The sequence below is a fragment of the Physeter macrocephalus genome, unplaced genomic scaffold, assembly GCF_002837175.3.
Source record: "Physeter macrocephalus isolate SW-GA unplaced genomic scaffold, ASM283717v5 random_229, whole genome shotgun sequence".
Taxonomy (NCBI): domain Eukaryota; kingdom Metazoa; phylum Chordata; class Mammalia; order Artiodactyla; family Physeteridae; genus Physeter; species Physeter macrocephalus.
Window position 1 is genome coordinate 1 of NW_021145515.1, and position 26,739 is coordinate 26,739.

A 26,739-nucleotide genomic window follows, 5' to 3' on the forward strand; every position below is an offset into this window, starting at 1 on the left:
TAATCTCAATAGAAGCCTGCTGTTTACCCTCAGGGAACAAGTAGTTTTCAAAATTGAGCTCCTCCCAGGTCATTGGCCAGTGCCTGTGTGCAGGCATTGGTCATCTTTGTGAACTCATGGCATTATTTTCCCATACGTATTATGATATTAAGAAATTCAACCCCAACCTGTATGAAAAGCACAGCCCAGGGTCCTACTTTTAGGCTAGAGTTAATGCCTTTGAGAGGCCAGGGGGTCATAGGAGGCCCATGCAATTTAACTGAAGCTCAGGTGCCGTGTTGGGTTTTTATTGGTTTTAGGCCACAGCCTTCAGAATGAATTTAGGGCAGGGCTGCTGATCCGGCTGTGGATCCAGGGAGCTCTAAGATGAATCTCTACCGTTCCTTTAAAGGTCTTTCTGGTTCTTCCCAGTGTTGTCATTGCCGAGGTCAATCTCGTGGTTGTTCAGATGTGCTCCTTTTTGCTGTCTTGTGAGTCTTAGCCAGCGATCCAGGTGCCCAAGGACAGAGTCTCCAGAGGGCCTAGCTCCTTCCTGGTACCAAGTGTGTGATCCTGACCTGTGTGAAGGCGGTCTTGTCAAAAGTAGTGAAATGAGAATTTCTGCAAATGGTAATCCGGATGATCAGCATGTATCCCTTGGGCCTGGACTTCCACTATGTTAGTGAGTGTAGGAAAATACTGTGTCTTTTATGGAAGAAAATTCAATGTATGCTGTGAATTTGTTGGTTTGAAACATTGAAAATTTTTCATTAGACAATGTTTACATACCTCACCTGAAGAACCTTTGAGAGTGTATATATGAAATTTAAAATATATTAAGTTGCTTTAAAACAATATGTATAGCTATAAAAGTTGGAGTTATTTTAACTTTGAATATGTACCAAGTCTCTTAAATATTGAAATCTTGTGGACTTTTTGTGCTTCTGTGTTTTACTTTCCTATTAGACCATGTAGGAAACTGTGTTCTTGTTATTGGTAAAGGGGCCCTCACTGAAATCCAAGCTTGGAAGGATTTCCTTTGTTGTTTCAGATTTTCTAGTTTGGTTTTGAGGGTTGGGTTATGGAGCTAGAGGATGTGTGGGCGGGATTTCTCTAACGTTGACATCTATTCCATGAGCTTTTCCTAGGCGCTTATTTTATTGCAGCGTATTAAACTTCTTTGATATTAAAGTGTGTTTGTGTAGTTACTGGAGAGGAGGGTACAGAACGCACTGAAGCCCAGCATTCAACTTGTAGCCTACGGCAAAGTTGGTAAGTTGCCAGAAGGAGCCAAAAAGCAATACTTCTTACTACTTTTGCCTCGACCACTGATGTTGGGACTTAAAGGAACATCGTTTGGTGGATCTGTGGCCATTTTGTGACTTATGCCTAACTTCAGGGAATAGAAAACACAATGGATGATCCTTGGGAATTCCCATGGCAGAATTGGGAAGATGCCAGTGCTTCATCCTGAGGTGCAAGGAGCAATTGAATCCGCGCTTCTGACCTCAGGTATGCCACTGCTAGATTAGGGGGGATGTGCACAGCACCCCAGCTCTCTGGAGCCCATGTTGGGGTATGGCAGAAAGTTGGCAGGAAATCCTTCCATTTACTCGCCTCATGACCCGTTTCATTATATTCTTTCAACTCTCCTGGAGATGAGTCTATTTAGGGATCCAGTGAGCCAGTGATTCCTGTGGAATCAGCCACAGTTTCATTAACAAGTTCATCTGACAGTGGCCATTGACATGCAGAACTCCACCCGATGGAAATAACCCTGCAGCTGGCAGTCAGGCCGCCCTTCTTAATTTGAATTTGGAGAACTATCTTGTTCCAGATGAGGACTTTTCTTTGTTGAAATAGACCTCTTTTCCTCCAATATTCATCCTGTGGTAGAATAACTGGAGTCTGACATGAGAGATGCAGACAGGCTTGGGGTGAGGGGACATCTCTAAAATGAACTCTCAGGGCTCAGGACATAGGGGTGATAGAGATGCATTATCACCAATATGGGGAAGTGTGGCAACTCTAGTTGGAAGCCTGGGCATCCCTTCGACTCCCTCCACCCCCCGGCCAAGCCCTGCTGTGCCCATTCCCTTGGCTAGATATTTCCTTGTAACTGAAATGTGCCACTTACTTTAGTCTAACTCAGGTTGCAGACTGGTGGCTGACAGTTGTGTTTTATTTAGCCAGTGTTTAAAAAACAATATTTTAAAACTGAGTGTTTACATAAAAATTGATTTCTAGCTTCTCTTTTAAAAAAAGGTAATGAAGATCTGACAAAATTAGTTGAATTAGCTGAAGCTGGGTAGATTGGAAAGCTCACCTTTCAGGTCATCACAATCTGCCTCATTTACCATTTGTCCCTTGCTCTTTACAGTAGGAAACCAGGTCTCTATCCCTGCTGCTTTATCAGAAGTGACAGTACAAATGATGGGCTGAAGGGCATGTGCCCACTTGACTCATTTAGGTAAGTAACCTACTGGCCTCTCCAGACTCTTGAGCTTACAACCCTATTTTTACCTGTTTTCTGTCCTGTACCTGGTTCATTACATTTCCTCCCAAATCCCTCACTGCTTTGAAGGCACTGCAGTTACCATCACTGCCCACTTTCAAGGTGACCATGTGCTGTTAAGGTGTGGCATATGTGACCATCACCACGAGCAGGAAATCAGTTTATGGTCCTGCATCAGAGGAGGGCCAGCGGGGTCCCCTTGGTGTCAGGGGGCTTGCCCAGCCTCACTGCCAGGGCCTGGCCTCACCAAGACACTGAGGCCACACGTCCTACAAAGCTCAATTTGAGTGCAATTCTGTAGTCTGAAGTCATAGTAGAACCACTGTAGAAGTAGGTTTGCCTCCTTTCTCCACTGATCCCTAAGAACCACTGTTCTGGTGCCTGACAGGTCAACCTTACAGGACAGTTGGAGAAGCCACACTGCTCTAATCTGTTGCCCTGACGCTCTAAAACCTTCAGAGCCATGTTAAATATGGGCATGGCTCTGTACACAAACTTACAAAACGTGGGTGTGACACTTAAAGAGAAGTGAAGATGGACAGCCTCCCCAGATCCGTGTGTGCTGTGCCGTGTCAGGCTCTGTTCTCACACTGACATCCCCAGGGAGCTATGACTAAGCCACCCCCCAGACTTCCCCTTCCTTCTTCAGGAGGAACAGGCCTCCTTTGCCACTTCGGGAAGGCTAGAGAGTTCCAAGGGCAGATACCCTAGATGTGCTGTGCCTGGGCTCCATGCCTGGATTGTGGCTGGTGTATGGGCAGCCCAGAAACTCTCGCCCGTGCGAGGTTGTGTGTCAGCAGCCCTGGGCTCATCCTTGATGCAGAAAAAGAGATCAACAAAGGCAGAACCTGAGTGAATCAATTTCATGTTCACAGGAAGACAACAGACAATATCCAACATGTTCTAAAATAACACGTCTCAGGACAGGGCAGGTGTGGCTCCCCCAGGGGCTTGTTCTAAACCAGTCTCTTTAAAAGAGTGATCCAAACAAGACTACAGAACCCCCCCACCCCAAACCAAACCAAATGTCACAACTACATAGCATCTGAAAAGCGAAGCAAGACACTGGATGTTGACTTTAACATATAAAAATACTATTAACAAAATGAAATACAAATATATATTAGAATCTGTTAAGTATTCTGTGTGAAGAGATACTTTCATGGTTAGGCTAACAGCAGGCAAAGAAGAGACAAAGTCCAGCCTTTTCCATTTCCTGACACCTGCACACAGGGAGCCAAGGCCACTGTCGCCTGCAGTGCTGCCAAAGCAGCAGCAACTTTGGGACTTGCCCTGCTTATGTCTCTTCAGTGGAATCAGCCGAGGACGACGTCAAAGTGAACCGGAGTCTTTACCAAAGGGGTGGCAAGGCTTGGAAATGATCTCTCAGATGATTTCACCGTAGCCTTCTTCTGGGACTCGGCAGGCCCAAACGTGAACAGGCAAGGTGTGTGGTGATCCAGTTCCTTAGCAACTTTCGGGTTGGTGGTTCAGTTGAGGAAAACTTGATCCTGGGGTGCATGGGTCTCTCAGCCCGTTGCTGCCCTCACCCTTGTGGTGCATCCCAATCTTCTGGCTCGACCAAGGGTGAGTATGGAGCTGGGCTGGGGCGCGGGGTGCTGTGGAGGGGTGGACAGGGGTGGCAGCAAGCTCGCGGGGTGCTCCCTGCAAACAAACACTCCATCCTCTGCCCTCCCAAACCCATGGCACTGGGAGTGCAGGACTCCTGGCCGCCAGTACCTGTCTGCAGGTGCCCTTTCCACTTCTGCAGAGCGAAGAGGTCCTGCCAGACATCGCCCCTCAAGGCCGGGGAACAGTTTCTGCAGGTCAGTGAGGAATGGTGGTGGCCAGGGGAAGGTATGTGTCTCAGGGTTGGAGGGTTCCAGAACCCCCTCTTCCGTGGAAGGGGCAGGCTAGCTACACTTGAGCTTTCCTTCCTACCCATCCTGGTGCTGGCTGCTGTCCAGGCGCCCGCAGGGACCCAGAAAGTCTAGGTAAGAGAGGGATGCTGTGCAGCCCTAGGAGAAGTCCCTCGAGGCCCAGGCTGCTGCCCATGAGTGTGAGGGGTGCTGTGGCCTTGCTCAGAGTTACAGGAAAATAGAGCCTGGCCCCTGGTGAGGGGCAGATCCAGCCTTCAGGACACCTCCCCAGGTGGACAGGGCAGGGTCCTCTTCCCATTACATGGGGCCCAGGACTCAAGCTCACTGGTCTGAGTCCCAGGGTAGTGGAGCACACCAGGCTCTCTCAATCGTAGGAGGCTCCAGGATACTCGGTATCAAGGGCTCCGCCTGCTGCCCCCAAGCACAAGGCCACCTCAACCCCAACACAACACACTCCCCTGACCCTGCCTTCTGTTTGCAGACGGAAGGAGCCAGGAAAGGGACATGCTCACCCTCCTTGCCCCCCCCAGAATCCCCCAGGGGCACACGCTCTTGGGGAGACACTGGGACAGGAGAGCGTGACCTATCTTCCTTCCAGCCAGCTCGCTATTTAGGCACAAAGATCATCTTTCTGCATTTTCATTCTGCATGGAAGAGAAGCATTTGTAGTCACACGGCCACATGTTTGTTTGATGACTCTTCAGACACTGAATCCTTCCTTGCAAACGCTTGGAGTGAGCAACTCTGGCCTGGGCCGGTGTCTGTGGTTGGAGCCCTCACCCGCCTCAGATCCCTTCCCAGGCATCCTTCCCAGGCATCACAGGTCACCCCTGTGATGTTCTGTGGTCAGTCGCATCTGTCCGTGGGGGGAGAACACCCGCAGTACCCAGCCCCGGTTAGGCACATGAATACTTGACATGATTAATGAAAGTAGATCTTCTAACTCCTGCAGCTTCCCTCCTGGAGCCACAGTGGGAGGGTCTACATTGCTCACCCCCATCTCCCCATTTGATAGCTGAGGAGACTGAAGCCCATGAGGAAGAAGTTTGCCCAGAGTGACAGAGCCAGCGGAGGTTTCCTGATGTCTGGACCACTGCTCCCTACTGGTCTGCGGCGTGAGGTGATCTGAACCCAGTCTACATGGGAGGAGACCCCTCCTTGGCCTAGCAGCCTAGCCCAAGCCCCCTACACCCCCAAGTCCCTCTGCTAGCTAGCAGCTGATGGCTGACTAATGGCTGGGGAAGCCCAGGACCAATGCCCCCCTTGGTGGCTAGTGTCTGGCGGTGGTGATGTTTATTCAGTTGGAACCAAGAACCCCTCTGTCCTTTATGGTGGTGTGCCCCCCCCAAGCAGTCCCAGCGGTTGTTTCCTCCGCATGAGCACCCTCCTTGAAATTACAGTGCTCATCCCATAACTTTGGGATTCAGAGGTCTGGTCCTAAAACAACCTCCACCCCCTGGCCCGTCCCCAAGCAAGCAGTGGCTGCAGCACTGCCAGGCAGCCCAGGGGGCAGGGCTTGGTCCTTTCCTGGCTAGCAGGAGGGGACCCTTCCCCTTCGCAGCCTGGCCTACCGCCAGCAGACCCTGCGGCAGCAGAAGCTGAGAGCCAGGCCGGCTGCTCCAGCGCAGGCTGAGAGTACTTCAACGTTATCTGCAGGGGGGCAAGGGGCTTCTGGGACCCGCACAGGCCACAGGCGAGAGGGAAAGGCTGGTTTGGGAAGTGGCAGCCCCATCTTCAGACCCAGGTAGCAGGCAAGGAGGAGGTGTCACTATTCTGCACTTCTTGGCCTGACCTCACGCACACATTCATTCAACAAATATTTATTAAGCGCCTATTTGTGCAAGGCACTTCCGGAGAGCGCGGGCTGCGGCCCGGGCCACGCCCACCCGCCCCGCCCCCAGCTGCGGCGCCGTCGGCTTTAGAAAGGTGGTTCTGGCCGCCCCCCCCCCCGCCCCCCGCCCACGGGAGGGCCGGTAGCCCAGGCGTCGCCGTGGTGATGGCCCGCACCCCAGCCCAGCTGCCGGCCACTCGGTCTCCGCTGCGGCCGCGCCCCCTCGCCCGCCCTCTCCCCTCGCCGTCCACGGCGGGCGCTAAGCGCAGAAGGCACAGCCACACTTGGTGGGCTTCTCCACCTCCTCGGCAAAAGAGGTCCCGTCGCTGCACTCAAAGGTGAACTTCCTCCGCTTCAGCCGCAGGCCCTGGCAGCAGCCCTGGCCGGGGCATGAGCCCCGGCACTCCACCCACGACAGCGGGCGCGTGGTCTGGCAGATGGCATAGCCCCTCTGGACCTGGTGAAAGTCCCGGACAGGGTCCCCCCGGCACTCGGACTCTGGATGGGACAGACACCAAGAGAAAGCCTCAGGGCACACCCATGGGCCAGCGCTGCCCCCGGGGAGGCAGGAGGAGGAGAAAAAGGAGGAGGAGGAGGGTGGGGCAGCATCCTTGGACCCCACCTCCTCCCTGCCGGACATGCACATGCACACGCTTCCTCCTGGGCCCACAGTGAGGTCAGTGAAAAGGAAGAACTTTCTAGCTGCCAAGGCCCCCCAGGACAGATTGGGCTGCCAGGGTAAGGTGGCCTCCAGAGGAGTGCAAGAGGTGGCTGGAAGCCTGGGAGGTGATGACATCAGAGAAGAAAGTGGAGCCAGAGGGTATGGCCTAGGGGACCTGAAGGTGCCTGAGTTTTGGATTTCTCAGGCTCTTTCCTGCCCCCTTCAGCAGAAGTCCCTTGACCGTCTTGGTCACGTGGGCCAGGAGGACCTAGGAAGGGTCCCCAACTCTCAGACTTCCTGCTGTTCTCCAGGTCCCTAAGTGATATGGCCAAGATGCTGTTACTCTGGTGGTCTCTTCTGTAAGGAGAGACCCCAGCCAGAAGGGGCACTTAGCCCAGATAAAGGGGCTACAGGGCAAGCTGGGGCAGGGAGAGATGGGCATCTGTCTGGAGGTGGGGCTCAGAGCCCAGAGGATTGGGGGTGCTACAGCCCAATAGCAGCCCAAGGTGCAGGAGGGGAGAGGGGACACAGAGGGGTTGCTGAGGTTGGGAAAAAGAAAAGTCAAGTCACTAAAGCACGTTGTGGGGAGGGACCCTGGAGAGGGCATGTCAGGAGGGGGGCCCCTGACCTTGCTCGCACAGCTCGCCCGAAAAGCCGGGGTCACACACACACTGCGCCCCCTTGGTGGCTGAGGCCTGGCAGTGGCCGTGCAGGCACCGCAGGCCCCCACAGGGGTCTGCAGGTGCCCCAGCCTGGTTGCACAGGGCCCCCGAGTACCCATCCTGGCACTGGCAGCTGTAGGAAAGAGCATCTAGAGGCATGCACTTCCCGTGGACACACCTGGAGGGGAGAGAGAAAAGGCACTGTGAGGACAGGCCAGAGCCAATCCAAGCCCACCCGAGGGCATCCCAGACCCCCAGCCTTGGGCTTCACAGGGTCTTATTCTGTTCCCAAAATTGAAACAAAGGGAGCAAAATGTGATTCTGTGTTTGTCCCTAGGGTCCTTTTCCTGTTAATAAAAACTGAAAGCCAGAAAAAATTAATAAAACCCCGTGTTAGGCCACATGTTCCAATTTTGGAGTTTAAAGACACAGTCTTTCCTCACCATGGGGAAGTGGAACTTGCAGGGAAGGGAAGGGAACCTGCAGGTGGGCAGTGGGGGATGGTTCCCTGAGCCCAGCCCAGGCTCACTTGTGGCCATGGCAGGGGCCATCGGCTGGCTGGTCGCAGTGCAGGCCCTCCCAGCCGGCCTCGCAGTGGCACACGGGCCCTGGTGTGGCATTGGGCTGGCAGATGCCATGCAGGCAGTAGAGCTTCCGGCAGGGCTCGCAGCCTGGCACCACCCCTGGCTTCATCCTCGTCTTGGTGAAGTCCTGCAACTCGTTGTTGATGTACAGGTTTCGGATGCAACCGTGGAAGCTCGTGCCATTGAGGATCTGCCACAGGCGGAAGGCAGCCGAATTCACGTCCACTGGCATCCCTGGAGTGGAGGGGAGGGGGCAGAGCTGGGCTGAGTTAGGCTCAAACCCTGCCTGGCACCCACCTCTGAGGTCCACTGGGCATCTCTACAGTGTTCCCTCTTGCCCTCGGCATCTGTCCTTCAGTCTCTGCAACTCTGGGCCAATGTCTTTTGCCACCTTGGAGGGTCCAGACTCCTTTCCCAGAAGAAATGAAAAAGCTGCTTCCTCTGTGATCAGAGCCTGGGGGTGCCAGGCCTGGCAGCAGCCAGCTGACAAGTGATGCTCTGGGTGCCTGAGTCTGGCCGCCCTCGCCCAGGGCTCCTGCCCAGAACACCAGCTTTTACCTCCCAGAGACCCCAAAAGCAGCAAAGGACTTGGGCCCAGAACTCATGTGTACGGCACTTTGTCCCTCACTTTTGTGGTCATCCCTTCACAGCAGCCCTCTGACGTCGAAGTTGCTGAAACCGCTTCGATTTCAGTGCTCAGGGACCTGCGCAAAGTTGCACAACTAGTACACAGCAGAGCTGGGATTAGAATCCAGGGCTCCATCCCTCACACCCTCCTGGCCGAAGTCTCTGCAAGGCCCTCTGCGGCACTGAGACGGCCCCACTGCATCTAGAAACCTGTCTCATCTAGACCTAGAAATGTTCTCGGGTGCTGGATGGGGTCATCTAGCCACAAAGCCTGTAAGTCCAGCGGGGAGGTCCCCAGTTGAAGCAGGGAGTCCATGCCTGGGCCTCTGAGGGACCCGAGAATGGACCCTGAACAACTGACAAGCCCTTTCTGGCCCTAAGCCAAGAGGAAAGGTGCCTACCGTGCAAAAGATAGCTGGGAAAGTCCAGGCCCCCTCCCAGGCCAGGCCTCAAGCCCAACCCACATCCCCAACCTTCTTTGTCAGTCTGGGCTGGGCAGAGAGCAGTGCGGGCTCTAGGCTAGGTGGATAATCCGCCAGCAGCTTGGCCATTCACTAGGATCCTCCCCCACTGCCCCCTTGTAATGTCCCCCACAGGGCAGTTCTCCTGAGCCTCAAGGCTCAGGCCAGAGAGCAACAGAGGCCCCACCTGGAATGTCTGTTGCTACCACCTGATGGAGTGGCCCGGGGAGGGCCAGCTGCAGCTCCACCCAGGCCAGGTCCTCACCTCCCACATAGAGGGGCGCCTCGCTGTTTAGTGTGTAGTGTTTGCCGAAGTTGTCCATGGTCATGGGGCTGCCGCCATCGATGGAGAGATTCACCATCTGGTCAAAGGTGACCAGCTCAACGGTGTGGAACTGCCCATCATTGATCGTCTCGGCACTGGAAGAAGATGAGGTGCCCCCGCCCCAGGGAAGGGCCTTCAGCTGGACCCATCCCCGCCTAGGCACTTCCCCAGAAAGGCCACTGGTCCAGCAGCTGATTCCCAAGAAACCAAATATCTAACAGAGGGGACTATGGGGACTTGATGGCCTCTGACCTGGTCCCTCCTGCTCCCCTTTGGGCACTCTCTCAGGAAAGCTGAGAAGTTTAGGGCAGGGGTTTCCAACTAATCAGCCTCCCCTCCCCACTGAGGAGCTCCCTGTGAGGCGGTTGTGGGACAGGGAAAGATGGGACCACTGCTCAGGCCCCAGGGAGCCTCGGACCCAGCATGGGGCTGGACTCGGTGATCTGAATGCCCTTTCCGCTTGGGCAGCCCAGGTCTCTGGTGGTGCCGATAACCACCTGCTCTTGGCCCAGGAGAGCCCTCCCTGGCAGTCCCCCAGCCCTTGAGGGCAGCTGGGGGGCCTGAAGAAGCCCTCCCTACCTGTAGATGGCAGAGCTGGGGTAGCTGCCCGGGTCGTAGCTGACACGTACATGGCCCTGGTAGAGCTCCACCGCAATGTGGTCGTTGTCCCCATTGTACAGCAGGATGCCGTTGTCCTCTGCTGTGGAGACCTATGGCAACGGCACTTTCTCTCCCACCCCACCCCACGCAGCAGCAGCGCAGGCTGGCAGGTGGGGCAGACGGAGGACCCACGATTAAAAGAGAAATGTGTGCAGAACTGTCCTCCCCTGCCTCCCCAAGGGAAACATCCTGCAGGGGGCGCTGTCCCAGGCCGGCAGCACCCACCCACCCCCCAACTCAAATTCCATCCACAGCCGCTCTGGCCAGGACCAGGCAGGGGAGGGAGATGGGCCAGCTGAGGCCTGGAAACTCTGTGCCAGGAGGTAAGACAGCTTGGGACCACCTGCCCAGAGAGGATGGTTAGACAGGATGTGGGGTATCCTGTTCTGTGGGCCTCAGGGAGCTGCCTTGGGGCCAGGACGGGACCTACAGAGGACAGATTCAGGAAGACTCTCCAACAGCCAGAGCCACCCAAACCTGGAAGGTAGCACCTGTCACTGGAGCCATGAGAGCAAAAGCTGGAGCTGTGCCTTGGGAGGGAGATGCCTCTATGATGCTGTAGGAGCCATGATTTTTTCTCCTGCCTTGTTCCTCTCCTGGTAAAGACCCTGACCCCCTGGTCTGTAGAGGTGGCACATGGCCCAGTCTGGACCATGGCACCCCATCTCCCTGGACTCAGTAGTTGGTCCAGGGATGGGCATGTGACCTGAGGCAGGCCAATCAGAGATCTTCTCCGATCCGAGGTTGTTGACTGTTGTCCAACTAGAGCTATCGGGGAAGAGCCTGCCGTGGGGATAGCGGGATAAACCGAGCCTCTCCAAGGATGTGCCTGAGGCAATGGCTGGGCAGGGTTTTGGTGAGTTTTACTCTGTTGAGCAGTTAGGCTACTAGCTGGTGGACAGTGTAGTGGATAGAATTTATGAGAGGTGATCAAGGGAAGGAGAGCAGAGTGGGTATGTTTGAGAGGCTGAAAGGTTCTGAGAGAAAAGAAGGAGAAGAGGACAAATAAAGGAGAGAAGAAAGATGTGGCAGTTGGGATAAGGAATGGAATTTGGGGAAAAGAAAGGGAGGACTAAAGAGGAGTTTAATTTCCTTTCATGTGAAGTGCAATGCAATCTGCTGTCCCTCCCCAAGAAACATTTAGCAAACAATGCTGCTGAAGTAGAACTTGCTCCTTTTTCCCTCAACATAATGATGTTCTGAGATGGAATTCAAGACATGAAATGGAAAATAAGGGCTCCCAGCGCTAGCTGTGGCCGTGTTCCAGCCGCATGGAGAAAGCCAGTCTGCAGCATTGGAGGCTGAAGCTGAGGGGAGTCTTTGAGACAAGAGATGGTGGGGGCAGAGGATCCTGTAAGTTTGGTTTTCCGGATCCAGTCATACATGAGACCACCTCCACTCCTGCCCTTCCCTGAGACTGGTTTTGTGACCCAATAACCTTTCCGACTGTGCTTAAACTAGCTCAAGCTGAGATCCTGATACCCACATCCAAAGAGTTTTGACTCACACAGGGTGCTCCCAGCTGTCCTGATACTCTGACCTGAGGCCAGGGTCCCCTGCTGCCGGACCACCCTCTGTGACGGGCACCCTGGGTACGCACCTGCAGTGTGATGTTGGCCCGTGGCCAGTTCTGCAGGTCGGTGAACTGTAGGTAAGTGTCCCGATCCACGAAGTTGACACTGAGCAACTTCTCACACTCGGGGCCGCCAAAGCCCGGGAGGCACTGGCACACGGGCTGACTGCCCTGGTCCACACAGTTGGCCCCGTTCTGGCACTCAGTCCCCCCACAGGGGCTCCTGGGGGCAGGCGGGCGGGGAGCGGTCTCGCAGAGCTGCCCACTGAGCGGGAAAAGACGCGGGTCAGAGAGGGCAGGGCCAAGGGCAAGGGGTCATCTTCCTCTCCCACGGTCCTGGAGAGAAACTCACTAAACATCTTGGGACACTGTTGCTTTAAAGTAACAGAAGATGCTCCTAATGAACACTTTCCCTAAGAGAATTAAGAGCCAGAAAGATGCTGAGGAAAAAGGTGAGAAACAAGTGTGGTCCCTGCACCAGCAGCATCAACATCACCTGAGCACTTGTCAGAAATGGAAAGCCTACTGAATCTGGTTTTTAACAAGATCCCAGGTGACTTGTGTGCCCATTAGTTTTAAGAAGGACTCAGTGTTCATGTCAGCAAACTCTGCTAGCAAGTTTTACTACACCCATTTTACAGAAAAGAAAGCTGAGACTTAAGAGACAAACAAAAGAGAGAAGACTCTGTAGCACCAAATATTCACAACAGCCAAAAAGAGGAAACAACCCAAATGTCTATCAATGATGAATGGATAAACAAATGTGGTATATCCATACACTGGAATATCATTCAGCCATAACAAGGAATGAAGTTCCGATACATGCTACCACATGGATGAACCTCTAAAACATGACGCGAAGTGAAAGCCAGTCACAAAGGACCACAGATTGTATGATTCCATTTTTATGAAATATTCAAAATAAGCAAATCTACAGACCCAGACATTAGTAGGTTAGTGGCTGTCTAGAGCTAGGATGGAGGGGCGTTGTGGTGACAGATAAGAGTGTGGAGTTTCTTTGGGGTAATGAAGTGTTCTAAAATTGTTTGTTGGTAATGGATGTACAACTCTGAGAATATATGAAAAGCCACTGAATTATACACTTTAACTGGGTGAATTATATAGTATATGAATTATATCTCAATAAAATTGTTCCTTAAAAGAAGACACAAGCAGAGCATGGGAGGTGGGTGACCGGAAGGAGGGCAGGTGCCCTCCCCTCGCAGCCTCCCAGAGAGACCAAGATGCAAAAGTAAATGACCTTTAATGCAGGGCATGTCTTCAGGGGTTCGCTGGGCAGGTAAGTGGTGGGGCGCTGCCCGGTAATCTGTACCCACCTCCCACTCCCTCCGACAGTCAGGGTAGGGACCCCCCGCCTGTGCTCTGAGCTGCTGATGAACCTTCCCCAGACCGCACAGATGGTGACTGGCATAGCCACGGTGAAAGCTCCCAGGGTGGTTCCTGCCAGTCCCAGAGCTGACAGCTAAGAGGAGTCAGGCACTCATGGTGCGTCCCGGGGCCGCTCACCTGTAACCCTCAGCACAGAGGCAGGAGTAGCCGTTGACTCCATCCACGCACTGGGCCCCATTCTGGCAGCGGTGGTCCTCGCAGTCATCCTGGTTCTCCGTGCAGTTGTCACCCGCATAACCAGGTGCACACTCACACCTGGGGTGGGCGGGGGGGTGGGGGTGGGTCAACAGTCCCACACACAGCCCAGAGCTCGGCCAGGAGCCTGTGCGGCCCCAGGGCTGTGTGTGTGGCAGAGACCCTCATGGCCCCGGGGGTCTGTGGGGTCCCCCAGGAGGTCACACGGAGCCCTAGATGTCAAGTTGCCCCCACCCGTCCTGAGACCGTTTTCTCGTCCCGGAAGAGAGCTTATGTGGGCTGCAGGCGGGGGAGGGGGCCGCTCTGGGCTGGGAGGGTGGACACCCAGGAGCTGGAGGAGGCGGGCACTTGTGGTGGAGGACCATCCTTAGCACCAATAGCACATCCAAGGTCAACCTTCAGCCCCTTCTCAACCTGCCAAGCTGCCCCGCCCCCCCCCCACAATGCACGGCTGTGAGTCAAATGGGGGGCTCATCCATATCCCTCTTCCCCAGCCTCCAGCTGCACCGGCCCAGCCTCCCAGGCCTCAGACGCTAGTGCCTGCCTCTCCACAACCTCCTGACTCCAGGCCAGGCCCCAGCTTCCCGGCTCACATTGTGGCCCACTGCTCCCCTGAGTCAGTCCATTTCTGCCAATTATTTGCCCATCAAATAAAGAGCACGCTCCTCCACCCCTGTTTGGTCGCAGCCCTGCCAGACGCTCCCCGTCCAGCTGCCCCCATAACAAGCCACCCCATGGTCAGACCTGCTTCCACAGGCAGCAACCCGCACCTCACTACACTTCTCTGCCTTCACACCTGTTGATTCTGGACTACCCTCTTCTCTCTCCCTGCCTTGGTCCAGCCAGGCCAGTACCTCATCTCCTCCAGGAAGCCTCCGGTGAACACCCCTTGCCGGAAACCCTTCCAAACTACAAACCACAAACTCCACGGCTCAACCACACAACCTGGCAGGTAGGTGCTCCTGCCTGATTGTTTAACTCATTCCCAGTGTTTTTCAAGAGGTAAGAAATACCTTTGTACACGGTAAATACACACACACACACACACACACACACACACAGCCCGCTGCAATCAGTTTCATGCCAAAATACTTATCCTTACTATATAAAAGGGCATGATGCTCTCTGATATTTCCTGTTTTATTTTTTTAACGTTAACCTTGACCCACCCAACTGATCACAATCTATGACTGGGTCTTGAGTTGCAGTCTTTTGTACCCGGTAAATACACACACACACACACACACACAGCCCGCTGCAATCAGTTTCATGCCAAAATACTTATCCTTACTATATAAAAGGGCATGATGCTCTCTGATATTTCCTGTTTTATTTTTTTAACGTTAACCTTGACCCACCCAACTGATCACAATCTATGACTGGGTCTTGAGTTGCAGTCTGAAAAACGTTACAGTAGCTAAGCACCCACAGACTCATTCACTGTCACTCCCTTATCCATTCATCCAGTGAGTGTGTACTGAATACTTGCTGGGTTCCGGGTACAACACCAGGCACAGCTGAGTGTCTGTCAGTTCCGTCCTTCCTCCGAGACAGGAAGTTGAGTGAAGGTGCACTATAGCCCACCGAGTGCTCCTTCTCTGTGGTGTGAAGGACTATCTGAGCAGTCTCCAACCGGACAGTGCGCAGTCCTGCTTTATTCCACCCTCTGAGGTCCAGCCCCTCTGAGGAGCGTGCACGCCACTTGCTCTGCCACTGCTCCTTGGTCTGCTGTGCCCACCCCACCCGGCAGCTCAGCCAGCAGTACAGCGTCTGTCCACCATTTGGATGGAGGTTCCTGTGCGGCCCCTTGACCTAGGATCTGGGCCTCAGTGTCCCCCGGCTCTCACTTCCTGCCCAGGAGGCTCTTCTGGCGGCTCCTGCTGGACTGAGTCCCTGGCGGACTCCATCCCCTACCTCTGCCCGAGCAGCTGGGGTTGGGTCCCTCAGCCACAGACCTGAAGAAGACCTGACCACTGTGCTGCCCTGACTGCTGGAACAGGGTCCCAGAAATGAGACTATGTTTGCAGAACTGCAGATGGGAGCAACATCTTAAAAAACCCGTGACCTTCACATCCCAGTCTTCCGGTGACAAAGCACTTCCACATATGCCAGTAACAACGATAGTGACAACAGTCAAGGACCCCTTATCCTACCCTCCTGAAGCCAGACAGGTTTTGAAATTCAGAACTTTTTGGATTTGGGAGAGGTAATACAAAGCCTATAACTGTATATATTATGTAACATGCCAATTGGATCTGGGGCAGCCCCTTAACTAAACATGTTCACATTCTGCTGCAAAATCTACACATATTCCCACTACATGGGATGAATGGTGACTGTAAGTAGCTTCATATCAGTGCAGGTCAGCTTTTAATACCAAATACATTGATCGGATCGGATTTTGCTAGCAGATGGCTTTTGGTTTTCAGAGTTTTGTGCATTTTGTAATTGGCGATAAGAAATTGTGGACCTGCAATAGTTCTTTACTGAGCACTTTTCAAATGTCAGACGTGGAGGTAAGTGCTTTTCACACATTTGCTTATCTAATCCTTACAACCACCCCAGGAGGAAGCTACTGGTGCACCCAGTTTGCAGATGAGAAAACTGAGGCTCAGAGTGGTCAAGCCACCCATTCCGGGTCGTGATGTAAACCCAGGTCTGTCCAATTAAAACTACCGCCACCCTGCCCCTGGCACTGACTGGCAGGAACTGAACAGCCAAGACCAAACCCACCTGACAGGTGAGGAAACAGGCTGGGGAGGGCAGAGGAGAGGTGACGTGGGGGCCCATGCCCTTCCCTGGCCTTAGAAATGGGCAACACCGACCTGGGCCCGTCTGGGGTGCCCACACACTGGGCCTCATGCTGACACGGGTTCAAATCCGAGGAGCAGAAGTCCACCAGCTGCTCACAGGCCGTTCCTGGGGGAAGAATGGGGGAGAGGCAGGAGAGAAGCTGCCCTCTCTGCTCCGCCAGGCAGCCCGCCCAGCAGAAACTTCCTGCAGACACTGAGGCAGGGTCCCAGCCCTTCCACACATGGGACAGGGGCTCAGGGCACGTGCACCGGCCCCCACCTCCCTGGAGATGCTCAAACCCCGCCACGCTTACCCGAATACTGCAGGGGGCACTGGCAGGTGTAGCTGCCCATGCCGTCCACACAGGTGCCCCCGTTGGCACATGAGTGTTCCACACAGTCGTCCGTGTTGACCCCACACGTCGGTCCTTCAAAGCCGGAGGGGCAGGAGCACCTGTAGGGAGCAGGGAAGGAGGGAGAGGCATGTGGGCCCATGGCCAGGGCGGCAGCCTTCCTGAGGCACTGATGGACGCCTGTGGCCAACGGTCAATAGCATCATCCTGGAGTTTTGGTCCCTACTCTGGGTCAAGCCCTGTTAGATGCTGGGGGTTAGAGGTGACCAAGATCAGCCCTGTGCTCCTGTGCTCATGAGATCACTCACAGTCTAGCGGGGGAGACAACGAGGAGACTGGCAACCAAAGGAGAGAGAGTGAGTATCAGAACAGTGCGCAACTGAGGCTGGGGAGGGTGGACAAAGGGGCAGAGGACACCTAGCCCCTCCCTGGAGGGAGTGGTCAGGGCAGGCTTCCTGGAGGAGGTGATGAGTTAGCCAAGGACTCTGACAGGGGAGAAGAGGAAGGGAAGGGAAGGCGGTGGGAGTAAAAGCCTGGGGGAGAGAGAGCCTTACAGTCCATCCTTCAGGAGGGTACCTGCTCATCTAAATAGTTCAGGGCTTGGGGAGCACATACTTCAGGGATGGGGTGAGAACAGGACTGGGGGTAAGCAGGAGTCAAGTCTCAGAGAGCCCTGGAGATCAGCGATCTTCAAACTGGGGTACACTTCCCCCTGGGACAACTGTGGTTTTCCAAGGGGTTTGTGGGTCAGAGAGGTCTGAGAAATTAATTTCCACATCTTCATGTTGTGCACGGAACTCCCCCCTTTACTGACCTGCCCCAGAGCTCCAGAAAGGTGCAGGCGCACCTCTTCTAGCACGAGGCCAAGGTGGGCTGTGCCTGGGGCCTAAGATCCTTGGATGCCAAATGAAGGGACAATTAGGAATATTGATGTTTCCAAAGTGAATGAACAAACCCTTTTGCAAGTCACGAGGTTTCCAGTTCTGTGCACTAAAAAATAATTGAAGGAAGACCTCATGGAACTGTCAGCTGATAGAACATTAAAAATAATTTTTGATGACAGATCACTTGGGGTTTTTAGCATATAAACTTGGCAGGGTTTCAAGTAATTGAGTGACATGGTTATAATAAAACTCCTAATCTCATTGGTTTATTTATGTGAACAAACTTTCTCAGCATTTATAGCTACACACACACACATATTTTTTTTTTAAGGGAATAGATTGGCTGCTAAGCCCTCTCACATTCTATAATATTCACCTCTGGACACATAAACCAATTAAGAGAAGAAAAGAAAACACACACACACACACACACACACACACACACACACACACAAACAAAAGCTCCATCTATCTCATTAAGAGGTAAAGTCTAATAAAATTTACCTTTTATGTGTAATAACTATCAAATTTTGGAATAGTTATGTTGTTCTGATCAATGGTATATTATTGATCATTGTAATGATAACTCAATGCAAAAGAAACTTTTAATCAGAGGTTTATGGTGACAAGAAATAGTAAAAAACTTTAAATTTAAACATATACCCATTTTGGTGGTAGGAAAGTATGGCAGGGTGCTCAAGGAAAGCCTCTAGTATGAAAATAGATTACATTAGAAGAAAATGGGGGGCAGGTGAGGGGAGTAAAACAGAAATACTAGTTTGAATAGAAACGAGAATGATGCAAGATGTTGCAGCTGTTCAAGAGGAGTTCCTTCACGTTATTTTAAAATGATTTTTCCCTGGAGAAAAATAAAAGAGTGATTTAAAGAGTCATAGCTTTAATTTTTAATGTTAATAATATGTACAGCGTTCTGGAAATGACCTTCTTTGCAATGAAAAATTAAACTTACCATGAAGATTTTTAGCTGTCACTTAAGAATGTGTGAGGCAGTTTGTAGTTTTAAAAATTCGTCTGCGGCAGGGCGGGGGTGTGAACAAGAAGGTGTGAAGCCTACTGTTGCAGGCTGTGTCCTGGAGTTTAATTCCCCCTGCAAGGTGGTGGCGGATCTCAGCTAAGTCCCCTCTGGCGGGGTTCGGGGGGACAACTGAGGAGTCCCTTGTAAGCCTTAGGTTTGAGGGGTTACTCAGGGAGGCACCCCTTTCGACCAAAAGTGTCCTTCCCACAGCGCCCCCGCCAATCTGCAGGCATGCCAAGTGCGAGGGGCTACTCCCAGCTGCACCCCTCCCGGCCTAGAAGGGAGAGCTCCTAGGTGCGTCCTCTCAGCAGCCCCTCTCCGTAGACACGCCCCCTAGTAGTCTAGCCAATGAGGAGGGGGCTTTGATGGAGCTGCTGCGGAAGCCCAGAGAAGCACAGAGCCTATTGTAAGGACGCCGTTTCCAAGGCGACACCTGCCGAGAGGCCATTTAGTGTTTTCTTTTTTACAGCTGGTAATTTGGGTTTGCAGAGACAGGTTTGGCCATTTCTGCCAGTAGATTCAACATCATTTTCTGAAGAGTCAATTTGCTCAGCTGGCAATTTATCTTCAGCAACTAAATACTATGTGCTCCTCAGAAAAGCTCTGGGTGCACGAGAGCTCTGGGAAGCTGGGGGCCTCGTTGAGAGGCTCTGGGGGGAGCAGGGTGAGTGGGGGGCTTGAGTGGCGATGTCAGCGCTGGGAGGACTTGCGAGATGAGCTGTGGAGGACAGTGGGAAACCGATGCCCGTGGTGCGACCAGAGTGACCCATGAGCTGGTGGGGGAGGCCCCCGGTGGGCCTGACCCGGACTTGCTCCACCTCCGGGCAGGACTCCCCACCCGCGTCCTGGGGGCTCGGGGTGGACGCCTGATCCGGAGCAGCTGGCTGAGGGCCCTGCCTTCAGGCAACATTGGCCCAACAAGCAGGTGGATGGCTTCAGTCGGAGGCCTTGGGGGTTAATGGAGATTACAGGAGTTGAAAACACCCCCAAGCTGCCTCTTGGCACTGCCGCTGCATATGCCCTAGGCTATGGACTCCCAGTGCCACAGAAAGAGTCTCCTGGCACCTGGCAAGAGCAGGCAGAAGCCTGGAGCAGGAGCTCCAAGCCCCAGCCCCACTGCTGCCTGCTGTGTGACCTGGGCAGCCCCTAGTCTCTGTGCTTTCTCTGCCTCTGGGCAGCAGAGGCGTGGCCTGGGTGGACACGGAGAGGCCTCTGGCTGCCATTTAGAGTGAGTGGCTGTTCCCCCTGGGCCTGTCCCTCATCTCCCAGAGCTCAAAGGGCCTGGGCCATCCCATTCGGAGGAGGAAGGCTCCGAGGCTTGGGTGCTGGATCCCGTTAGCACTCACCCACCACGTTCCAGCACCCACTCACCCACCCACCCCCGCCCCACCCCCGGCAACTCACGTGAAGCCGGCATCCTCGCCCTCCTGCGAGTGGCAGGTCCCGCCATTTTCACAGGGGCTGCTGGAACAGCTGTCCAGGGACACCTCGCAGTCTCGGCCCTGGGGAAGAAGTCAGCGATGGGGACCCCAGGGAGACCCAGGGGCCAGTGAGCCAACAGGGACAGCCGGCCCCTCAGCAGCTCAGCCTGCCGGTCCCGGGGGTTCCTTGTTCTCTCATCCACATGTTAGGTCATGGATGAAATGCTCACATGGGCCCCTGCTCTGAGCTCACCCTGGGCCCCGAGGGCTGAGTGGCCAACAAGACAGCCCCAGCCCTGCCCTACCGCGTCCTCGAGCAGCCCTCCGCCTCCAGCCTCAGCCTGCACTCACCTTATAGCCGCTGGGGCAGGCACACCTGTACACCCCAAGGGGGTCATTATGGCAGGTGCCCCGGTTCTGGCATGGGCTGGACAAGCAGGGATCGCACTTGGCCTGGACAGCCAGGCTGGGCGGACCTGAGGCAAGGGGGGAGTGGTGTTAGCGCAGGGAGCGGGTGGGGGGACAGGGCTGGGCATAGAGCCCCGTGGCCCCCGGCCCGGAATCCTGGCACTGTAGCGACAGGTGCGCGAAGCCCTCTCCCCAAGGAGATGTTTGCCCCTCCCGGTATTCCCTCTGGATCGCACTCACCCCCCTTTCACAGTCCACCTCTCCAGCCTCTGGACCCTCCTCTGTGAAATGGAGCTAAAAACAGCCCCTGCCTCATGGGGCTGGAAGGACTAAATGAGATCATCCGAGAAAGGGGCTTCGGGGAGCCCCCATGTGGCGGTCAGGGCAGGACCATGGGTGTGACAGCATCATGGTCACCATTACTGAAATCGGCTGATGTTTTCTCCATCCCCTCACACCCTTCTGAGGCAACCACCCCCAGCCCTGTCACCTGCTGGCCTGGACAGCAAGGGCGGCCACCCCAGCAGGGAGGAGACTTGGCTCTGAGAGGAGGCCACGCTTAGGAGAAGAAAGGTCCATGGCCTTGAACTTGTTTCTCTCCAAGGCTGAGCAGGGAAGGACCCTTTCCCGCCACCTCTCCGGCTACAGGCATGACCTTCTCCAGCCCCTTCAGGACTCACTGGTGGCCCTTCCTTGAACTTGGAGGTGGGGGAGGAGCCGGGAGCCAGGCTGCCTGGGGTGCCGCCTAGGAGGAGCATTAGGGCCTCACAGCAATAAATAGTAACACCAGCCAGTTAAGTCAGGTTTCCACTTAAAGCTCCTTCTAGAATTAGAGAAACACTGGTTCCTGAAGAGGCATGGTATGACTGGAAGGAGAAACAATTTCTAGTAATAACTGGAGGGGACATGAGGGGACCCTTCAGGTACAGGCGGGGCTCTGTTTGTTGATCCAGGGGCTGGTTACCTGGATGGGTTCAATTTGTGAAAATTCGGCGAGCCATTCATTTACGATCTGTACTTTCCTGTTATGCATGTTATATTCCAATAAAATTTTTTTAAAAACACAGACAAAAACCTTTCACCAGTACCAATCCCACCCCATTAAATAAATACTGAGCGAACGTTTCAACGTACATTGGCCTGCTCCCAACAGCCAGCGGCCAAGCCACAGATCGGGCCCCTCTGAAGGGTCACTCCTGTGACAGCATCCTGCACACAGGGCGGCCCGGGGCCGCCTCATTAACCCCCGGCTGTCAGCTTCATTTTCGCTGGTGGTCTGTGAGCTTGCAGAGGGCAGGAGTCGTGCCCCACGGCCTCCCGTGGCCTCCCACAGCTGCCCCCCTACTGGGGAGGGGGGGACACAAAGCTAGGCCTGGGCCAGCCACTCGGCCACCTCCTGCTCAGCAGGGTTCCCAGGGCTTGGGCTGTCAATCAGTCAGTCAATCCCTGAACGAGTATTTACAGATGCCCAGGGTGAGGCCTCCAATCACACTCAGGCCTCGTATTTCCGCAAATGTCAGGAGAGTGGCAGCTGGGTCCAGTGGCTCAGGCGTTTAAGCTAATTGCTGAGCACAATTCCGACCAAAGGGAGGCCTGAGTGCTTGTACTGCTGAGAGGCTTGGAGCTTCCAGAAACACTGCTATTTTTATTTTCCTTACATAACCCCAGGGAGGGATTAGAGCCCTTACACGGCCTGAGATTTTCCGCCTGGCTTTCTTTTGTTCGTCGTATGGCAGGACAAGAGGGCGGCAATGCTAACAAGCAGCAGGGGCCTCATTCCTGCCACCTGTTCCCCACCCAGCCGGTCGCCTCGGGGACACAGGAGTGTCTGGAAGGCTCTGCCAGGGTTGGAGGGGGAAGCAGGAGGTGGGGGGAAGCAACCCGGTACCCACCATCCCCTCTCGTGCTCCTGGGCTCACCTAGGCATTCAAACTTCTTGGCAGGCGTGGTGAGGAGCAGTTTGCCCTCCATATCCGGGGGCCCGGCACAGCGGGCAATGCCAGGCTCCTTGTAGCCTGTCTTCACCCAGCTGGACAACCAGCGCAGGTGGCAGTCACAGTACAGGGGGTTGGCACCAATGGCCCTGGGTCAGAGAGTGGAGAGAAGTAGGCATTATGGCTTCATGGGGTCCTTCGCCCACTGGGTACCTAGGGTGCCAGGCATTATGCCAGGAGCTGGCAAAACCCTAACAGCCCCCATCACATGAGCACTTACTGTGTAGGCAGTAGAGTTGTAAGCTCTCCTTATCTGCTCTCTCAATTAGTCCTCATCACACCCTACTATCCCCATTTTACATGTTGAAACTGAGACTCATAAAGGTGGAGGCACTTGCCCAAGATGCACCGAGAAAGTGGGGAGGTAGGATCTGGACTTGTGCCGTTGAGGCCACAGCCTCTGACTGCACTGCCTCCAGAGTGCACTGGGGAGAAAGGAACCGAGATTTACTGCTGTGATGAACCAGCTGCTTCTCCCAAGTCAGTGCATCTAATCCTCTCATCAGCCCCACGGTGTAAGTTTTTCTCTTCTCCATCTCAAAGATGTGGGAACTGAGCCTCATGTGGAATAAGTAATTTCCTGGGGTCACACAACCAGTGAAGGGAAGCCCCCAGATCCAGAACCCAGCGCTGTCTGACGCTGAAGCCTATACTCTTTAATTTTTCTTTTCATTTTCAGTTAAACAAGAGGCACACGAATGCATTCTCACTGTAAACCATTTTCAGACCCGGCACACAACAGTCTCCACCTTACACAACACTGTGAATGCCCTCAATGCCACTGAAGTATACACATTAAAACGGTTAATTTTATATTCCGTGAATTTCACCTCAATTTTTTTTTAAAGGCACATTCCTACGTTACTGATGGGAATGCAAGATGGTATAACTCCTACGGAGGGGGATTTTATGATATCTAAGCAATGCAGTTGCCTTTTGACCCAGCAATTCTGTTTCTGGGAGTTTATCTCACAGATGTGCCTGCACAAGTGTGTAAAGGCATCTGTGCAATGGTATTGATCGCAGCATTGTTTGTAACAGAAAGACTGGAAACCTCCCGTGTTCATCAGTGGGGGAGTGGTTAAGTAAACTACAGTACATCCACATTACATGAAAGTCTACACCACTGTCCCTGCCAAACACAGGACCCATGATCACATGGCCACCACACTCAGCGCGTAACCTTCCAATCCTTCCCCATATTTACACGTACAGTTCTTTGTGAGGAAGAGATTACATCCCTCCAGTACACACCGTTTCTGAGCAGCCTGCTTCTTGTCACTAAACAGCACGTTTTGGAGACTTTTCCAGGTCAGCAATATGGATCCACCTCATTTTATCAAACTGCTTCATAGCATCCCAAAGAATGGACACTTCATAGCTTTTGCTGCCAGACATTCTGGTTGTTTCCAAGGTCAGTGAACACTCGGTTCATGCCTCTTTGTGAGCGAGCATTTCTCTAGCACAGATGCCTAGAAGGAGGATTCAAGTCGCAGAGGAAGCGCATGTAAAATGTGAACAGCCGCCCTCCAAAAAAGGCTGTATGGACTTACACTCGCCTGCGGTGTAAGGCTGTGCCTGCCCCCTCGCATCCCCGCCCCACACTGACACTGTGCACCGCCAACCACTCAGGCTCTGACCGATCCCGTGGGCAAGCTCATAATCTTCTCACTAAACCACAGGGAGAGACTCAGAGATGAACTAGGCACGGGTTTGGGGGAATGAAGGGGCCAGCGGTCTTTGAGCCAGCAAATAGAAAAACCAGAGCCTCGTGCCTGAAGTTCATTTATATCAACATTATGGTGAAAACATAAGGCTGTCTATTGCTCGTGAGAAAGGGCACGTTTATTAAGTACCAAATGGATGCGCTGCCATTTTCCACCTGTGTCTGGGCAATACGGAGGAAGTGGTTCCCCTGGAGATGTGTTGGGTCTGATGAAAGCGGCAGCAACTCTGAGCACGAATTCCCCCAGATAGCACAGCTGATGACGGCCGATCTTATAAAGCAGGCTCAACAATCTTGGACTCCGGCCCCCAGCACAGCTGCTCACTGCCCGGGTGACCTTGAGCAGCTCACTTAACATCTCTGGGGCTCACTTTATGATTCGATAAAGAGCCTGCAATCTGGAAGGGGAAGAAAGACAAGCACATATAACCTGAAATGGGCGCCGAGGGAATAATGCAGCTTGGAAAAGAAAGCCGGTTCAACCTCCACGTGTATTTCATTTTTTCTGTCCTGATTTGCTGACAGCATCCATCCTGGTTAATGGGACAGGGAATACACCTTCCTCTTTTCCCTGAACATTACCAGGGCTTCTCAGAGGTAGAGGAAGCTCAGACGCTTTGATGTTTTGAAGCTTCATTGCGTTAAAAAAAAAAAAAAAAAAAAAGACTTTAAAAAAATAACAGGAATACAAAACAGTGGTATGTTTAAAATGTCTACATTCACCAGACTAATATTTTTAACATAAAAAGTATGAGGTAATGTAATTATGTTATTCAAAAGATAAATACAGAATTTATTTGAAAGAAGGTTTTTGTAGCACACTGCAGGAGTGTGGTCTGCTAAAGAGCCACGAGCTGAGAGTTTATTATGAAGGGTTTCTTCTCTCCATCTTGTAGCTCATTTAGAGAAAATGCCAAAAAGACTAAATCTGAAGCCACTGTGAATGTGGAGGCCCTTGACCGTCTTAGGATGTCACAATTCCCAATTCCTGCATAAATTCCCCCCATACATGGCAACAAAGTTGCACCTCAAATGTAAGTGTCCCTTTCCGACTCAATATAAAAAATAATAATAGAGAATAATAAAAACTACCAAAGTCACATACAAAGCTATTCAAAACTATGCCTTCTGGCTTGACCAACACGTGCTTTACTTGTCGCTGTATAGAGCAGATGGCGAGCAACTCCTGAATTCAACATTTCAAGCTTTAATTTCTCCAAAGGCAGGGTTTTTGTGGCTACTTCATTAGTTCAAGTAGTTCACTTTCACCTGGAGCCCATTTTTCCCAACAAAAACCGCTGTGAACTCAGTGGGGAGCGGAGAGCCACAGGCCCTGCTGAGACCAGTGGTGAGGACAGCAGTCAGGCTGCTCATCAATCCAAAAGGACTGTGGAGTCAGGTTCATCCCCCAGCAAAAGTATAAATAACCCTGTGTTGTTGCTCTTTGGTATAACTTGGAAATAGTTGGAACAGTAGCTATTCGGTCTGTTCCTGCCAAGGCCCGGCTGGGCTTCTTCTGTTAACGTAACCAGGACAGAAATAGATCTCCTGTGGCTGTTTCAGAGGTGCCAACTAAACAGTTTAGCATACGCTAAAACTTCAAAATCTCTTCACCTGAGCTATTCCTCCTCTACCCATCCTCCTCTCGGGCAATTTATTTGTGTGTATCACTGTCTTCTTCTACTGGAGTGAAGCTTCTTGAGAGCAGGAATCATGAATCCCTCACTGTGCCTGACACCAGCAGGCGTCCTGTTTTCTGAATGAATGCCTGCCTAAAAGCACGAGAAATGCACAAATCTCAGTATGACAGCAAAAGATCTTCAAAAAGAAAAGAATCATCTGTCATCCCATAAATGTAACTAATTTAATTTTCATTTATTCCCTTCTAGTTCTTGTGCTCATATATATACACATCACTGACATCGGAGTACACAGTCTTCTTTATTCTGCGTTTTTTTAAAAATTAATTAATTTATTTATTGGCTGCGTTGGGTCTTCGTTGCTGCGCGCGGGCTTTCTCTAGTTGCGGCGAGCGGGGGCTACTCTTCGTTGCGGTGCGCAGGCTTCTCCTTGCGGTGGCTTCTCTTGTTGCGGAGCACGGGCTCTAGGCACGTGGGCTTCAGTAGCTGTGGCTCGTGGGCTCTAAAGCGCAGGCCCAGTAGTTGTGGCGCATGGGGTTAGCTGCTCCGCGGCATGTGGGATCTTCCCGGACCAGGGCTCGAACCCGTGTCCCCTGAATTGGCAGGCGGATTCTTAACCACTGCACCACCAGGGAAGTCCCTATTCCGCATTTTCATCAAATAATAAAGTACAGTGCCATAACTATTATAATTAACTACTTGCTATTCTGTCATATGGGCATACCATGATTTACCTAATCATTCCATATTTACTTTTCACACCGAATTCTTAATAAATTCAGAAATCTAGTTTTCCAACATGCAGCAGATTAGGGGCAACAAAATGTCAGATTATATACATGAAGAATGATACTGGGGAGCCTTGGCGCAGGTTCTGGCACATAGTAAATATTTGCTGATGGACAAATAGACAAATGGATGAAAGATGAGCTAACTGTAAAAGTAAATATTAAAGTAAACAGCAGCAGAGATGTGCAGGGTATCGAAGCCCCAGGCAGTGACGAGTGCTCACAATCATTATGGCATGTTAGAACTATAGCGAACCTTGGAAATAACCTGTGTACAGGTGAGGAAAGAACCTAAAGAGATGAATGAATTGTCTGAGATCCCACTGCAAGTTGA

General features: G+C 52.8%; 1 protein-coding gene and 1 long non-coding RNA gene across 3 annotated transcripts in view; one reads left to right on the top strand and one right to left on the bottom strand.

The window, feature by feature from the left end:
* The first annotated feature begins 6 nt into the window (after window positions 1–6).
* LOC129391852 (uncharacterized) lies at window positions 7–3,847 on the top strand. 2 transcript variants are annotated; one of them, XR_008616619.1, is made up of 4 exons: window positions 7–1,251; window positions 1,379–1,491; window positions 2,360–2,449; window positions 3,806–3,847. It is a non-coding gene; the product is annotated as an uncharacterized lncRNA (long non-coding RNA). The 2 variants fall into 2 exon arrangements; XR_008616618.1 differs by having other exon boundaries at window positions 7–1,491.
* Window positions 3,848–6,321: 2,474 nt separating this feature from the next.
* The window catches only part of SLIT1 (slit guidance ligand 1), a 62,695-nt gene continuing 42,277 nt past the window's right edge, over window positions 6,322–26,739 (bottom strand). The window contains exons 23-34 of the mRNA XM_028484774.2: window positions 22,177–22,340; window positions 20,201–20,325; window positions 19,833–19,930; window positions 16,470–16,609; window positions 16,189–16,282; window positions 13,286–13,423; window positions 11,786–12,023; window positions 10,105–10,235; window positions 9,466–9,620; window positions 8,058–8,346; window positions 7,495–7,706; window positions 6,322–6,703 (exon numbers count right to left, since the gene is read on the bottom strand). Coding sequence (XP_028340575.1) covers window positions 6,465–6,703; window positions 7,495–7,706; window positions 8,058–8,346; window positions 9,466–9,620; window positions 10,105–10,235; window positions 11,786–12,023; window positions 13,286–13,423; window positions 16,189–16,282; window positions 16,470–16,609; window positions 19,833–19,930; window positions 20,201–20,325; window positions 22,177–22,340 — 2,023 coding nt within the window. The 3' untranslated portion in view covers window positions 6,322–6,464. The remainder of the gene's footprint in view (window positions 6,704–7,494; window positions 7,707–8,057; window positions 8,347–9,465; window positions 9,621–10,104; window positions 10,236–11,785; window positions 12,024–13,285; window positions 13,424–16,188; window positions 16,283–16,469; window positions 16,610–19,832; window positions 19,931–20,200; window positions 20,326–22,176; window positions 22,341–26,739) is intronic.